The sequence below is a fragment of the Caenorhabditis remanei genome, chromosome V (assembly GCF_010183535.1).
Source record: "Caenorhabditis remanei strain PX506 chromosome V, whole genome shotgun sequence".
Lineage (NCBI taxonomy): Eukaryota > Metazoa > Nematoda > Chromadorea > Rhabditida > Rhabditidae > Caenorhabditis > Caenorhabditis remanei.
In genome coordinates this window covers 17,129,906-17,144,627 of record NC_071332.1, presented here as the reverse complement: position 1 = coordinate 17,144,627, position 14,722 = coordinate 17,129,906, and the positions used below count along the sequence as shown (strand labels likewise).

General features: G+C 36.4%; 6 protein-coding genes across 6 annotated transcripts; 3 read left to right on the top strand and 3 right to left on the bottom strand.

Moving 5' to 3' along the window:
- Window positions 1-11: 11 nt before the first annotated feature.
- Window positions 12-3,848, bottom strand: GCK72_020750 (uncharacterized protein; the record flags this gene model as incomplete). Its single annotated transcript, XM_053733774.1, has 6 exons — window positions 12-264; window positions 307-392; window positions 2,518-2,802; window positions 2,850-3,094; window positions 3,234-3,522; window positions 3,768-3,848. 6 exons carry the CDS (start codon window positions 3,846-3,848, stop codon window positions 12-14), a joined length of 1,239 nt encoding a protein of 412 aa, XP_053582687.1.
- A 1,908-nt stretch (window positions 3,849-5,756) lies between these two features.
- GCK72_020749 (uncharacterized protein) lies at window positions 5,757-6,965 on the top strand (the record flags this gene model as incomplete). Its single annotated transcript, XM_053733773.1, has 5 exons — window positions 5,757-5,828; window positions 5,887-5,992; window positions 6,044-6,477; window positions 6,532-6,646; window positions 6,694-6,965. 5 exons carry the CDS (start codon window positions 5,757-5,759, stop codon window positions 6,963-6,965), a joined length of 999 nt encoding a protein of 332 aa, XP_053582686.1.
- A 1,972-nt stretch (window positions 6,966-8,937) lies between these two features.
- Window positions 8,938-9,412, top strand: GCK72_020748 (uncharacterized protein; the record flags this gene model as incomplete). The annotated part of the gene is made up of 2 exons (XM_053733772.1): window positions 8,938-9,000; window positions 9,200-9,412. 2 exons carry the CDS (start codon window positions 8,938-8,940, stop codon window positions 9,410-9,412), a joined length of 276 nt encoding a protein of 91 aa, XP_053582685.1.
- Window positions 9,413-9,485: 73 nt separating this feature from the next.
- On the bottom strand, window positions 9,486-10,480 carry GCK72_020747 (uncharacterized protein; the record flags this gene model as incomplete). The annotated part of the gene is made up of 3 exons (XM_053733771.1): window positions 9,486-9,629; window positions 9,776-10,088; window positions 10,137-10,480. The coding sequence occupies 3 exons, from the start codon at window positions 10,478-10,480 to the stop codon at window positions 9,486-9,488; spliced, it is 801 nt and encodes a 266-aa protein (XP_053582684.1).
- Window positions 10,481-10,649: 169 nt separating this feature from the next.
- GCK72_020746 (uncharacterized protein) lies at window positions 10,650-11,857 on the bottom strand (the record flags this gene model as incomplete). Its single annotated transcript, XM_003106458.2, has 4 exons — window positions 10,650-10,828; window positions 10,876-11,005; window positions 11,050-11,196; window positions 11,249-11,857. The coding sequence occupies 4 exons, from the start codon at window positions 11,855-11,857 to the stop codon at window positions 10,650-10,652; spliced, it is 1,065 nt and encodes a 354-aa protein (XP_003106506.2).
- Window positions 11,858-13,521: 1,664 nt separating this feature from the next.
- GCK72_020745 (uncharacterized protein) lies at window positions 13,522-14,581 on the top strand (the record flags this gene model as incomplete). The annotated part of the gene is made up of 5 exons (XM_053733770.1): window positions 13,522-13,592; window positions 13,638-13,920; window positions 13,970-14,104; window positions 14,154-14,413; window positions 14,458-14,581. 5 exons carry the CDS (start codon window positions 13,522-13,524, stop codon window positions 14,579-14,581), a joined length of 873 nt encoding a protein of 290 aa, XP_053582683.1.
- Window positions 14,582-14,722: the final 141 nt, after the last annotated feature.

The following is a 14,722-nucleotide window of genomic DNA, read 5'->3' as shown; positions in this document are numbered from 1 at the left end:
TGTTCCGAACCTCAAAAAACGGGTGACATCGATTCACATGGGTCTGGAAACTTCCTGGACTCCCATAAGTATCTTGCAATTGCGGAGCAGTTAACAGGCACCTGATCATACACATTTTGCACCCTTTTCACTATTGCATTGGTCAGATTTTGATCGAAGACAGGAGGCAGGGTTCGCTTGGTGATAACAAACAGTTTTCCATCGGCTTGAACTTCCAGGTGCCAGTTGGTAACGTCGACACGGTGTTGGGTGCTACGATAGTGTCTGGAAGCGGGCGGATAGATATTATAGAAAATTAAAATATACCTGACGAGCGCCTGTGCGGGACTGATTTGAACTGTTTTCACACCGGGGAGTTTGGCAGTTGCGAAATGGATAAACATTATTCCGATCTGGAAATTTTTCATTTAATTTGTCAACCATCTTTCATATGTCAGATTGGTGTCAGGGCAGACAAACGAAGGTAAGAATTCGAAATTTTTTGAAAATAAAAAAAAATCAAAATTTACAAATTTTATCAGTGTAAAAAAGTTACACTGACAAAAATTACACTGATAAAAGTTACACTGATAAAAAGTTTACACTGAGCAAAGATTTTGTTTTTTTTTGTCCGATTCCCTCACCTCATGTACTCATCCCCGAACTCATCCCGATACCCGAACCAAAGTTTTTACAGTGACCAAAATGTTCCATAGATCAAGTACTACACTGACAAATTTTTGTCCAAAAAGTTTGTCTATTTTTAATATTTCTTACAGTAGCGAGCATAAGCGAGGGCAGATTCATACTTTCATGTGTAACTCAGCTGAATCGTGTCCGTTTTGCATAAACTTTTTTTTTCAAAGATAGCTGAAACATTTAGCAATAAGAAAATAAGTTTTTTTTAAAGTTAACATTTTAAATTTTATCGATAATAGATTTTTCCTGACCGTGATTTGAAAATTCAAAAAAAAACTTTTTATTTTTCTCTTGGAGTTATTGAGTTTTTGATGTCAAAATGTTGGAAAACACTTGAATAAACAAAAAATTAAATTGAATCGGTTGTCTACTTTCTGAGCATCGTGCCAGAGCTCCAGAAGTCAAAAGTAATGCTCTCGGGAAAACCATCATAACTCATCAAGAAATGCTCCAAATCTGTCGAAACATTTACCAAAAGACGTGTTTTAAGTTCTTCTACAAACTTTCATCAAAAAATTACAATTTTTGAAAAAAAATTTTTTTTAATTTTTTCACTCAAAATTTTTTATTCCTAACTTTTTCCTAGATTTCCGATATTTTCTGGCTATAAAACGAACAAAAAACACAAACATGTGTTTCATTATGTGTGATGAAGCACTTCGCATGCAAATTTTGAAAGATATGTTCGTTTTATATTCCAGAAAATATCGGAAATCTAGGAAAAAGTTAGAAATAAAAACTTTTGAGTGAAAAAATTTTTTTTTTTAATTTTATTGTAATTTTTTAATGAAGGTTTGTAGAAAAACTTGAAACACGTCTTTTAATCAGACTTGTCACGGGCCGGGCCGGGCCAAAATCAGGAAAAATCTCGGCTCGGCCCGTTTTGAAACATTTTTTCAAAACATTTTGTGTTTTTGAACTTTTTTTTTGGAAATTTTTGGAAATGTTTGAAAAATTTTTTGAACTTTTTTGAAAAAAATATAGTTTTCGAATAAACATTTAAAATTGAATCAAAATGTGACTATGTATGATAATTTAAGCATTTTTTCTCTTTTTTTTCGAAAAATTAAAAAAAAATTGGTAAAAATGGGTACCCATTTTTGAATCCGGGCCGACCGGGCCGGGCCGGGCCAAGAGAAATTTCGGCCCGGTCAAGGAAAATCTCGGCCCGATTTTTGACAAGTCTGCTTGTAATAGATGTTTCAACGGATTTGGAGCATTTCATTACTTTTGACTTCTGGAGCTCTGGCACGATGCTCAGAAAGTAGAAAACCGATTCAACTTAATTTTTTGTTCATTCAAGTGTTTTCCAACATTTTGACATCAAAAAGTCAATAACTCCAAGAGAAAAATAAAAAGTTTTTTTGTTGAATTTTCAAATCTCGGTCAGGAAAAATCTATTATCGATAAAATTTAAAATGTTAACTTTTTCAAAAAACGTATTTTCTTACTGCTGCTGAGTTACACATGAAAGTATGAATCTGCCCTCACTTATACTCGCTACTGTACATTATTTTTGGCAGTTTCTGTCTTTTACTAATGGAAACAGCTAATTCCAAAAAATTTTCCATCTATACCAATTTCCACATTTTGCAAAATCCAAAAACATCTCATCTTTTTACCATACTAATCATATCCCTATCCTAAGAAAAAGCAACCGCGTCCAATTGAAATTTGTTTTGAAAAAAGTTACACTGACCAAAATTTTACAGTTACCAAAACTTTTGTATCTCCGCCTATTTTAACAATTTTCGATAACAGCTCAAACCTAGCAATCGCGCCCCACCGAACATCTATGTCATACTCCGGAAGTACTATCCCCCTTCCCCTCTATATTACCTTCTCCGGTCTCACAATTGCCTTTGAGGCGTTCCACGTCGGATCCACCGTATCCGTCCACTGCCGGAACATCATATCTCGTTTCAACGTCGGCACATCAACGAATTTCTCGGCCACATCCCCATATTTCACAATATTTAAAACTGGGAATATGAGTTCTCCCACATATGGATCTTGAGATTCTATGAGTTGGAGAAGATTTTGGCGGGGAGTTCCGGAGATTCGCTCGTCAAGATCCAAGAAGGAAACCCATTTGGAATGGTACTTGGCGCGGAGGTGGCAGTCCTGGGAGTTGATTTTTTTAACTAAACCTAAGCAATTCGTACCTGAACAGTAATCAAATGCCATGCATAATACGGTCGTTCATATTTGTCGTGCAAATCGATCACTTCTACATCTCCAGTTCTCACGTAATCATTCAAAATCTTCCGATCATAATCAGAAATCGATCCGATATAAAAATAGACAAAAGTCGCGCCCTCTAGCTTCATATGCTCCACGAATTCCACAATTTGCAGCCATTTCGACTCGTTCCCATACAACGGAGCGACGCATACGGTTAGATCGTGTGGTGGTTCTGAATTTTGGTTTCAGTCGTTATAATGTTTTCGGAAAACAAGATTTATGTAGCGATCTCAGTTGATCTTTTGCTGGGATGTTAGATGCGTTAGATTGAAATTTTTCGAAATTTGACATCTCTGCAAAAAAAAACTTACTCTCATAAGCGCGATAAGTTAATTTCACTGGCTCCGGAATTTCCTCACTTTTCTCCAATGTTCTCGAAACTGACATGTATTCTGCTCCAACTCTCCTGGGGCAGTGGAGCACAGACTCAGGAAATACAACGTTTTGATAAGCACTGCCTGGGATTTCGTTGCGTTTGCAGTCGAAGTATCGGCAGTGCAAGTTTTGTTGAACAAGGTATTGAGCAGTCAAGGAAATAGAGATGTGGTTGGAATAGACGAATGCTCCGAGGATAGAGATGGATGTGTAGTTTTGGTTGTTCTGAAAAAAAGTTTTTACTTTCGGGTTCAATTCTAGTCAGACTTGAAAAAAAGTCGATGCGGATTGGAATTTTTAAACTTTTTTCACTACAATTTTTTTCAAACATTCCGGCTCTGACTACTGGAAAACAAATGTAACGTAAATATTATATCCATTTAGAACAATGTGTTTTACACCCCTGTCTATATGATTTTATGGGATTCAGAATCTATGTTAAGCTGACAAAAAATCCTACCTCTACCGACAGTTTCAACTTCATCCATAGCCATTGTGAAAAAGAATTTATCAATGAATCCGTCACAGAATTTGTATGTACTTTGTTCCATGTTGGGATATGACACGATGTGAGACTATTTTTTATTTCAAGAGGTTGCTGACTCACAATTTCTGAATAAAAACTAAGAGTCTTAAATTAATAAAAAAAATTAAACCTTACCTTGACGAGCTTTCCACCTTGAAAAAATCAAGGCACCCGAAAAAAACAGGGTAAAAAACACAACGGTTCTAGTGGCATAACGCATGACTTCTAGCTAAGAAAGCTAATGATTTAGCGCCCAGAATGCGTTCTGCCTTTCTTCTCGGAGATTAGAATCACACCGGTGGAAAAACCGGGTACATGGGAACCTGGATGGATGGCAATACATGCGAACGATTGACCCAAGATACAAAAATTAGAAGAGGCGGCAGTGAAAACAGAGGAACAAAGGTGGTGGCAGATTGCTATTATGCGATTTTGTCTTTGAGAGAAACTGGGCATGACGAAAATTGGGAGGGGAAGGAAGATGTGTGTAGTGTGTTTTACAGCAAAAAAAATTATGAGCCTGCAACCTTCTGAGATACAAAGTAGTCCATGTCACATTTCAACATGGAACAAAGTACATACAAATTCTGTGATGGATTCATTAATAAATTCTTTTTCACAATGGCTATGGATGAAATTGAAAATGTCGGTGGAGGTAGGTTTTTTGTTAGCTTTGAGGTTATTACAGGTAGTTTTACAGCTAGTTGGAATTCTAACACAGATTCTGAATCCCCAGGCTACTAGTCTTCAGTGTTTCAAACATCATTTCCGAAATACACGGGTGTAAAAACACATTGTTCTATACATACATAATATTTGCGTTAAAGAAAAAAACGTGTTCCCTTGAAAACTTTATTCGTCATTCCAGCATAGCGACCCACCTTTCAAAGACAGAAAATTAAACCTGATCAAAACTACACACAAACATATTCGGAGCGGAAAAACGGAAATCTAGATAACATTAGCATATTTTCTCTTCTAGACGTCACAAAAAAAACTATTTGAAAATTTACGTTCCTGTCTAATATGATTTCAAAAAAGTTGTGGCTGGGGAAGCTATACACGTGAGATTCTGAACTCTTTTACATTTGATGCAAGATAAGAATGAGTTTATTTAAATGTCTGTAAGTTTCAGATCTCTCTCTGAGACGATTCATCTACTTTTGTATTTTCTCTTATACCCCACCTAGGTGTCTAAATGAGTTTCGCTTAAAATATCTGAAAATTTTCAGAGAACATATTAAGTTCTCGGAGATTTTTAAGTTAGTATGAAATACTCCAATTAGAAAAAAACATGGTTTGGTTCAAGAATTTGGTTCAAAAATTCTCGAAGATCTGTAATTTTCGAGTCCACTGTTACAAAATCTGATCATATTTTTCGATAACATTTTTCATGCTAAGAAAGCTGCTATATTGCGCGCTATCTTGTTCTTGCATCTTTCTTTTTTCTTCGTGATCTTACGAGGAGTAGAGATTGATCTTTTAAGCTTGAAACCACCGATTTAGAATTATACTTCCGTTCAAAGTCTCATATTTACAAAACGGCAATTTTTTTCAAACTTTAATTTTTATGTTTTTGTAAAGTCAAGAAGAGAAAATATGCGAATGTTATCTAGATTTCCGTTTCTCCGTCCGCAAAAATGTGTGTGTAGTTTATTATTCGATCGGATTTAATTTTCCATCTTCGAAAAGTGGGTTTTTTTTTGAAAAAAATGTTTTGGACTCCTTTCTGATCTGAAATTTCAGTTACTCATAGAAAATTACGTAGATCATTCACATGTCTGAAACTTGTCACATGTTTCATTCCAAAGATCAGAACAGCTGTCTGATCAGAAAAGTTGGACACCTTGTATATAAGGCGTCGTCTCGTCTGAAACTTATTCTCATAATTTTGAGTCTGACACCTCTTTTTTTGTCAAAACACGTTCTGACAATGATATCACTATCCAGCTGCTCTTATAAATGTGCGGTTTGTGATAAACCCACGTACAGTTTCAACTATGCAGTGAGTTTTTAGAGACGTTTTTGGGGAACGAACTCAAATTTTAGTGTCCTTTTTTCAGGTTCTCTCTTGCAACGCTTGCAAGATGTTCTTCCGGAGGTGTCGCAACCTGAAAACTCCAATCGAGCCGTGCAGAACGAACGGAAACTGTGGAGATCTTGTCAGCTGTAGGGAGTGTCGATTTAAGTTGTGCATCACTGCTTGAATGAGAATTCAAGGTTGCTGGAATGAAAATTCAAGGAATAGTACAACACCAAAACCTGCTTCCCAGCTGACCCCAATCCTTCAAAACCTCATATACCTTGACGCCGATCGACACCAAACTTTTTCCACGTATTTATCAATGGAGAACCCTGGTCTTGACGACGTTATTCTCTCTAATTCCATCACATTCATTGAAAAAACATCTCAGATGAAACCAGATTTCTATGATTGGGCTACAATGGACCAAATCTCAGCTATAATTTTCATGAAGAGATTTAGTTTTATCAATTGGCTCTCCCCATCCGAACTCAAATCTTTCGTTAAAAACTCTTATATTCAGTTTATAATGTTATGCAATGCAATGAGATCAGTAGGTCTGAAAAGTGACACTGTAGGGTATCCGGATGACGTGGATATTTTTCCAGAAGAAATTCGACAGATGTATACGGTAAGTAGTAGATTAATAATTTCATTCCCGATATAAAATTTGAAAATTTTTTAGGACTGCTCAGAAAAATTACTCAAAATCCATTTTATGATAGTTGCCAGGTTGATAGAGTTAAAAATAACAAAAGAAGAATTTGTGCTGCTCGGCGCTATAATTATATGTGATCCAGGTGGAGAGAAAACACGCCCCACTGATAATGATAAATAATATTTTCAGCATTCGACTGCACAGAAGCAAATCGAAATAGAATCTCACAATACCAAAAAATATATTCGTCGACTTTTCTAGAATATTGTCAGCATAGATATCAAAAATCCGGACCATCCAGATTCATTGATATCCTCTCGATATGTTTCACTATCAACAGAACATTTGTAGAGTTCGGTGAAGTGTTAATGATGTTTGACAATGAGGCAAAAATCAAAAAGTTATTCACCGACTTTTTCGCGTTCGTGCTCAATAAGCGAGAGTCTTTTGGTATTTCATGATGAGAATAAAATGTTTTGCTTGAACTTTTCTTCATTCAAATATGCTTTTTTGCACAATTAATAATTTTCTGATTTGAACCTAATAAACCTTTTTTGCTTATTGGTCGGAACGCTTTGAAGATTTCCAGAAAATACATTTTTAACAGATTGTGTTTCTTCAAACCAAGGAGCTTAAATAAAATCAAACTACATATTTTTTTCAGCCTCGTTGCCAGGAACGGAAAATAGGTGCGTGAGAAGGAGAGAGAGACGCGGATAAGTGTGCAGGGATTAGTGAGTGCACACATTTTCATCGGCTTTTATCAATTCTTTGCTATTGGTTTTTTTTCGAAGAATCATTGAGACCATGCATATTGTTTGATGGTACAGAAATTTTCTAGTTTCACCTCACTTTACGTTGAAACCCTTTTTTTTCTACGTTTCAAATGTGACTCATTTTTCAGCTGCCCACCATGACCTCCCCATCAAATCATACTCATTGTGCTGTGTGTAACGATATCGCTCTATCGTTTCGCTTTGGGGTAAGTCTCTTTCACATGGAATACAGTTTTTGAGTTTTTTATTATTTGATTTTGTTGATAAAATCTGGGGCTACATTTTTGTAGTTGACAACTTTTTGATAGCGCCGCCCACTTTTGAGATATGCGCCTTTAAAGGCGTATTGTGGTCTGTTGTGATGTTTTCATATTTTAATGTATGAGTTTCGGCGAGTTCATTTTCATAGTTCAAGGTTTTTTAATTCGGTCCACAACCCGCTGAGAGCGAGCGCCGGAAAGTTTGGTCATTGAAAGGGTCGCAGAAAATTGGGGGCCGTGGCCTAGAAATTCGACTTCGAAAAAGTTGATTTTTTGAATTTGGACGGTATTTTCGATTATTTTTGTTGTATTTCTTCAATAATTTCGATAGAAAACGGCAAATATTGATAGAAAAACACTAAAAACTATCGAAAATAACGCCACAAATAGCAGAATACTGAAAGAACAACTTTACAGAAGTAAAATTTCTAGAAAATTCTCGCTGACCAAACTTTCCGTTGGTTTTTTTCAGTATTCTGCTATTTCTGGCGTTATTTTCGATAGTTTTCAGTGTTTTTCTATCAATATTTGCCGTTTTCTATCGAAATTATTGAAGAAATACAACACAAATAATCGAAAATACCGTCAAAATTCAAAAAATCAACTTTTTCGAAGTCGAATTTCTAGGCCACGGCCCCCAATTTTCTGCGACCCTTTCAATGACATAACTTTCCGGCGCTCGCTCTCAGCGGGTTGTGGACCGAATTAAAAAATTCTTGAACTATGGTAATGAACTCGCCGAAACTCCATTATGAGAATTGGTACTAGAGTTCGATTACGTTTTTGGTCAATTTTTGAATTTTTAGTTTTTTGAATTTTTGATTAATTTTTTCTGGTTGCTGGCCAAGCTATTTTCTGTCGGGCTGGCCTAGAAATCCAACAGCGGAAAGTTCGGGCAGCACTGACTGCTTCGATCATTTTTATGCTGAATATTTTCTTTTTTTTTGATTTTGCACAATAATCTTTCACGACAAAAAGTATTTCTATTTTCAGATTATCGTAATTCTTCATTATAAAAAATGTTTTTCTAGGTGTCCTGTTGCAACTCTTGCGCATTATTCTTCCGAAGATGTCTTTCGACTCCTGCCGAAATCAAAATGTGTGAAAACCAAGGAAATTGTAGGTACATGAAGTGCCAATACTGTCGTTTTCAACGGTGTCTTCAAGCAGGGATGAAAGTGGAGTCAGGGCTTGTGACTATGGTGGAACGATTGCAGATTTGACTATTTCTCGTTTTTAATCATCATGTGATTTTCGGAAATTGAGGGATTAAATAAACAATTTTCTTAACCTTTTGTAGCCAGATAAGAGTACAAATGTAGACAGAAAAAAATCACGAGACAAGATTATAGCTTCTACTAGAAATTTTCGACGAGAATTTCCACTATTTTTCCGTAATGGAGCCCGAATACCGCCAATGCGATGCCTGCGTACGGATGGGATACGGATACACCTACAGAGTGAGTTCAACTTTTTCTGTTCATGTTAGCTCGGCACAGTTTTTACAACTGCGTTCCACCGAAATGCTCTCGAAAAATGTTCTTGTTTTCTCTAAGTCTCTCAATTTTGCACACAATTTTCTTCTGTTTTTGCTAGAGCGCGGTTGTAAGAAACGTGCCATGCTAATAAAAAAAGAGAGTATTTCTATTTTCTCTTCAGCTCCATGTCTGCAACGCCTGCATAGCGCTTTTCCGTCGTTTCCATCGAGCTGGTGTCAGTATCGAAACATGTGAGACTGGAGGGAACTGTCCGTTGGACACACGCTGCCGATATTGTCGCTATCAACGATGTCTGCGTGTTGTGCATCAAATCGCAATGTCGTTGAGAGATGTTCGGGATTATAATTTTGCAAGTTTTATTGATCGATTTTAATTAAGATGAATATATTTATGAGAAATTTCTATCTTCCAAAGTGATTTCATGTCACATGACGCTATTAGATTTCTCAGTTTTTCTTGAAGCAAATAATTGTAGTTGCCTGGATAATAAGTGGTAGTGCCATACTAGTCGCTCCAAGCAACTTTATGAGAAAATGAATATTTCGTCGGTGATCTACCAAAAGAAAAACGCCAATCACTGCAAAATCTGCCTGAAAATTTGAGATTGATCTTGTCAATTAATTAACCTTACCAAGGTAATTATCGTGACAATTATAGCCTGCCAAAACATAAGACGTTGCAGAGGGTTTTTTTTTGAACACTTCATCAGAATTGATGTTACAAGCGCCGCAGGTACCATAAGATGAATAGTCACAGTGAAAATTGTTCCAGCTACATCCGATATTTGCATGTATTTCAACTCCGGATTGTAGCTAACAAGAGCGCAATCAAAGAGAAACAATACTAGTTTCAATAGGGAATCCTTCCCAATGAAAAGAGCATAAAGACTTTTGATCCAGATTTTCTTCTTGGCAGCTTGCTCATCCAATAATTTGTCATTTGTGGCCATTGCAATCTCATAAGCCATCAACACCAGGTACACATGAATAAACAAGCCAACAATATAATAGCCGACCAGGAAAACAAGGGATTCGACAGTGGCAAGGATTCTGAAATGAATGTTATGGCTAGTTTTGTTTTGTTTTACAACAACTCACAGCATTAATGAATTGTCCCAGCTGGAGCTCATTACCATATACACGGCAATTGGGAAAAGTGCACATTGTACCAGTAAGAATCCGATGTATAAAGGGTTTTTTATTACATAGAACGCGTGGTTGATCACCGGATACTCTTGTAGTTTTTTCCAAGATTCTAAGTTGTCTATGTGATGTTTTCTTCGAAGGAATGCTGGGATTAGGGCAAGAGACAGGATAACCAATGTAATGTATGGGATAGCAATTATTCGAAAGATAACTCGTAATTGGTTAATCAAGGTTTCAATTTCATCAGCGGTAAAAAAATTGAAAAAAAAGCTGGTGATGTTGGTGATTTCAGACATTATCAAGAGCTCAAAATATCAATATTCTATGTTTGGCATCTGCTTTATACTCAAGTTTCATAAGGAGAGAAACTGAGAAAACTAGATTATAGGTTGTTAGTTTGTGCCTCTATAGAAAAACATTTGTATAACAAAAACATTTTTCCTTTTTGAATGCGTGCATCAGAGATCAATGAAAATGATGAAAATTAGACATCTCAAACATACTACTATTCGCTCGACTTCTAGGATGCACCGAGATTATAGATGGGGCGTGGTTCTCCACATTGTATTTCCTAGAGCACACCAGTTTCACGACGGATCTTCGGATTGTACGGTTGAGTGTCAGGTAGACCATACAAACGGAGCCTGAAATGAGTTTACCGTTTTAAAACCGAGACGTTTTGAAACCGTACCACTACTAGACTGCCATGCCAGATGCCCAACAAGAACTATGAACTCAGAAGATTCGAAAAATTGCATGTAGGCGTATATCGCGGCACCGATGGCATGGAATATGCAGAAGAAAAATGTTTGGAGGAGAATCTGAAGAAATAATTTTGGAGTACTGTATAGTCTAAGGAGCTTACCGTAACCTGCATTTTAGTCAATTTTTTTGTTGCACTTGATCTCGACTCCTTTAAAAAAACAATTGCCAGATAACCATAGAAAACTAGAGTGCTGACAGCCATCATAATATTATTGAAAGTATGGATAACGTTTATGTAAAGAGTGGGCTGGAATGTTTTTCATTTTTTTCAGCCGGAAATTTTATTAGGGCGCACTTACATCCTTTCCAACACCGGGATCGAAAAACCATGACATATAAACGGGGTTAAAAATCACAGGCTTTGATAGAAACATGGCGTACAAACTATACATGAAAAACACCAATAGGATCACATAAATTTTCCAACCAGCGAAGCATTTTCTCATTTTTATTTGTGAATTCAAGTCACAAATTCTGATAAACGCCAAGACCATGCTGGAGATACAACATCCCATCCAGGAGCCCAACCCGATGGAGCCAAGGGTGAAAATTAGACGAGGATAGTCACAGAAACCAATTCCATTGTACCCAAGAATTCCAGTTGCGACGGAATGGATCATGGTGGAAGATAGATCACAGATACCGAGGAACAACATGGTTTTATAAGCGGAAGTTTTCATTTGGTCACTTTTTGCAATTGCTATGAGACAAGTGGAGTACAGAATTAAAATGAGAATCCCGACAGTGATAAAGTAGACTCCCCAGTATTGTCTCCGGTGGTGATTTGACTCTGGAACACCCCCAGAACACCCATAAAAATCCTGGTCCAACTCGAAGCCATTGTGAATGACATAAGACAGTGTGAAGTTAAAATCCGGTCCGATATATTGGAGAAAACTGGGTAACATTGTTAGAGTAAAAAAATAGAAATAATGATAATATCTTGTTTGCCAGTAGACATTAGGCTGTTTCACAAAACAGTTTTATTCTAGGAACCGTTGCCTTTCGGGAATATAATATGCTTCCGTGTCAAGAATTATTTATGTCTACAGGACGAAAAATTTGTTTTTGAAACTGGTAAATTCTAAAACTTTCATAGCAATGTTTTCAATGGAAGCAAAAAACAAAACGTTTTATAATATTTCTATACTCTGCGACAATCAGCATAAAAGCAATAATATCCATCGGCGGATATAAACCGATCAACGGGTAGATTAAGCCCGTTTGCCAATCCACTTCAATATTCAGAAAAGGTACTAAAATTGGGCCAATTATAGGAATAACTGGCAGGAAGAGGAAAACTGTGGGTCCTAGGCCCTGGACAACGAGAGCTTTGAAAAATTGCTTCTCTAGCTCTTGATTTTTAATCGACAACTGTTGTACCTGATCTTTCATGTGGTAATGCATTTTCAGTCCACAATATAGAACAACTCCGAAATGAAAAATAACAATTAGTACTGCAAAAATGACGAATGTCGCGTTTTTCCATCTGATAGAGAAGTTGTCATTAAATATAATTATACTGAATCGTGGGGTATCGGATATGTTTCTGTTGTTATTTTCAATAAAAGATATTCTATAAAAAATGAATGTATACATTTTCAATAAAGAAGAAAAACAACTATTTGTTACCTTTCATACTCATCTGAATACTCCTCAGGTAAGCATAACAAAAGAGTGAGACTCGTCAACATCCCACCCAAGAAGGGGTACATCATCCAGACCAAACGTTTTATCCCTTTGAATGCGTGAATCATCGCTACATTGAACAAATAAAAATATCTATATAAAAACTGTACAGCTAGCACATAGACGTACATTCCACCCAACATTGCGACCATAATTTGTATTAATAAATAAGACTCGAACCACGTGCTAAGACTAAAAAATATCATTGCTTTGTTATAGTTATGGACGAATGGTCTTCCAATAATCTCCAGTCCTGAGAGCAAAATTCCTTGTATTGCAAATAACACGATAATTTTTTTATAAAAGCCAGTTACGGATTTCACATGAAAGACTGTCAAGTAGATTAAAAATGAGTTGATAGTTAAACTGAGGCAAAATTCAATTTTAGCAAAAATAAATACAATTTCATACCACCTCATGAAAAAAATGTTTTTGAGGTTTGACTGGGGAAAAATGAAGAATATGAAGTCTACGTAGCGGTTCACTATGTTTTCTTGAACATTGCTCATTCGAATATCGCCCATCATAAACAGTTTTAATACTGAAAAACACGCCAAAAACACATTATCTTTGTCAAAATTTCAATCCATATAAACACATATAAATACCTTCCGGTCCATAGTTTCAAGTAACAAATTAGACCTGAGAAGTAACGGTGTCGATCTCCTCCATTATGCTTTTTGTTTCTGGCAGACAGCTGGTTGGTGACCCGACATTCGACCACCACTGAGGAACATTAGAAGGAAATAGTGTAATAGGCGATAGACCGCCAAGGCCGCAAAGTTCTTGTCCACCACACTACTTGCTGAGAACTGAAGCTCTTTTTTCTTTTTTCTTTTTCTCTTCTTTCTTTACTGACTTCCATTGTTTCAGTTATTCCAAAATGTCTCAAAGCAAACCACTGGCTTATCTGTCGGCCAAAGTAGTCCTGGAGTATGCCAGTTTTGGGAAGAGGTCAGTTTTTTATTGCCCACTTTCAGTTGTAAATATCTATTTCAGAAAACACTTCTATGCTATGTGCCCAGGAATCCGAAAAATTGAAGAAAATTTGCCTTATCACCTCGAATTAGTCAGGCTGGATAGTATAGAGCAAGACGATGTCATCATTAGTATTGATTCTTATTCATTTTGTTTTAGAGAAAATATGATGCGTATGATAAACCTTTCGACGTATAAAGATGTTGACCAGCTTACCTGTTTGGGACCCGAACAGGCAGCGGAGAAGTTTTTGTTGTATAATTTAAGCAGAGAGGGAACACACATCAAGAATGTTGAATTGACTGTAAGTCTATTTTGTTTTTTTCTTCATTTTAATGCAATACAATTTTCAGGCCGGACCAGAGTTCATTTCGAAATGCATTCCAGTTACTATCAAAAATTTGATTGTGAACAGAACCGCTGCATGGTTCCCAACAAACATTCCAATTGAAAATGTGAAAGTAGATACTACAGTTCGAGCAGATACTGTAAGTTTCAAGTTTCAAAAATGATCATAATTTCTAGTCATACTCTCAGCTGAAAATGGCAAAACACGTGACAGTGAGAATTTATAGCAGTATCAACACAGATATACTATCTGAATGGAATTGTGAGTCCATCCGAATTGAGTCAGGGATGTCCAGTGAACAGGTTGCGGACTACTGTAACAAAGTATCGAAAAGAACCGATAGACCGATTGGAAGTAGGTTGATGGCAGTGCACGTTCCACCAGTGAAACACCTGATTGATTTTCTTCCTTCAAAAGAGTATGCGAGAGAAACAATGTTGAATGACATGTGAGTAGTTGGGCTATGATTCTCATCATCCACAAAGAATTCAGACAATGTGTAACAATTTCAATCGACGAGTCGACAGAGTTGAACGTATACAGTTCGAGCGTTCAGTTTTTCATGGTGGTTGTGGATGTATGTGCAAGAGGGACTGCAATCGATCAAAATTTTTGATATTCTTACTTTTCACTATTTTCACTATCATTTATACTGTTTTTTTTATAATAAAACATTTTTTATTTAGAAACAGTTGTCGTTCTGTTGATGGGGAGCGTCGCATATACGATCCACTTTACAAGACAAATTTATTTTGAA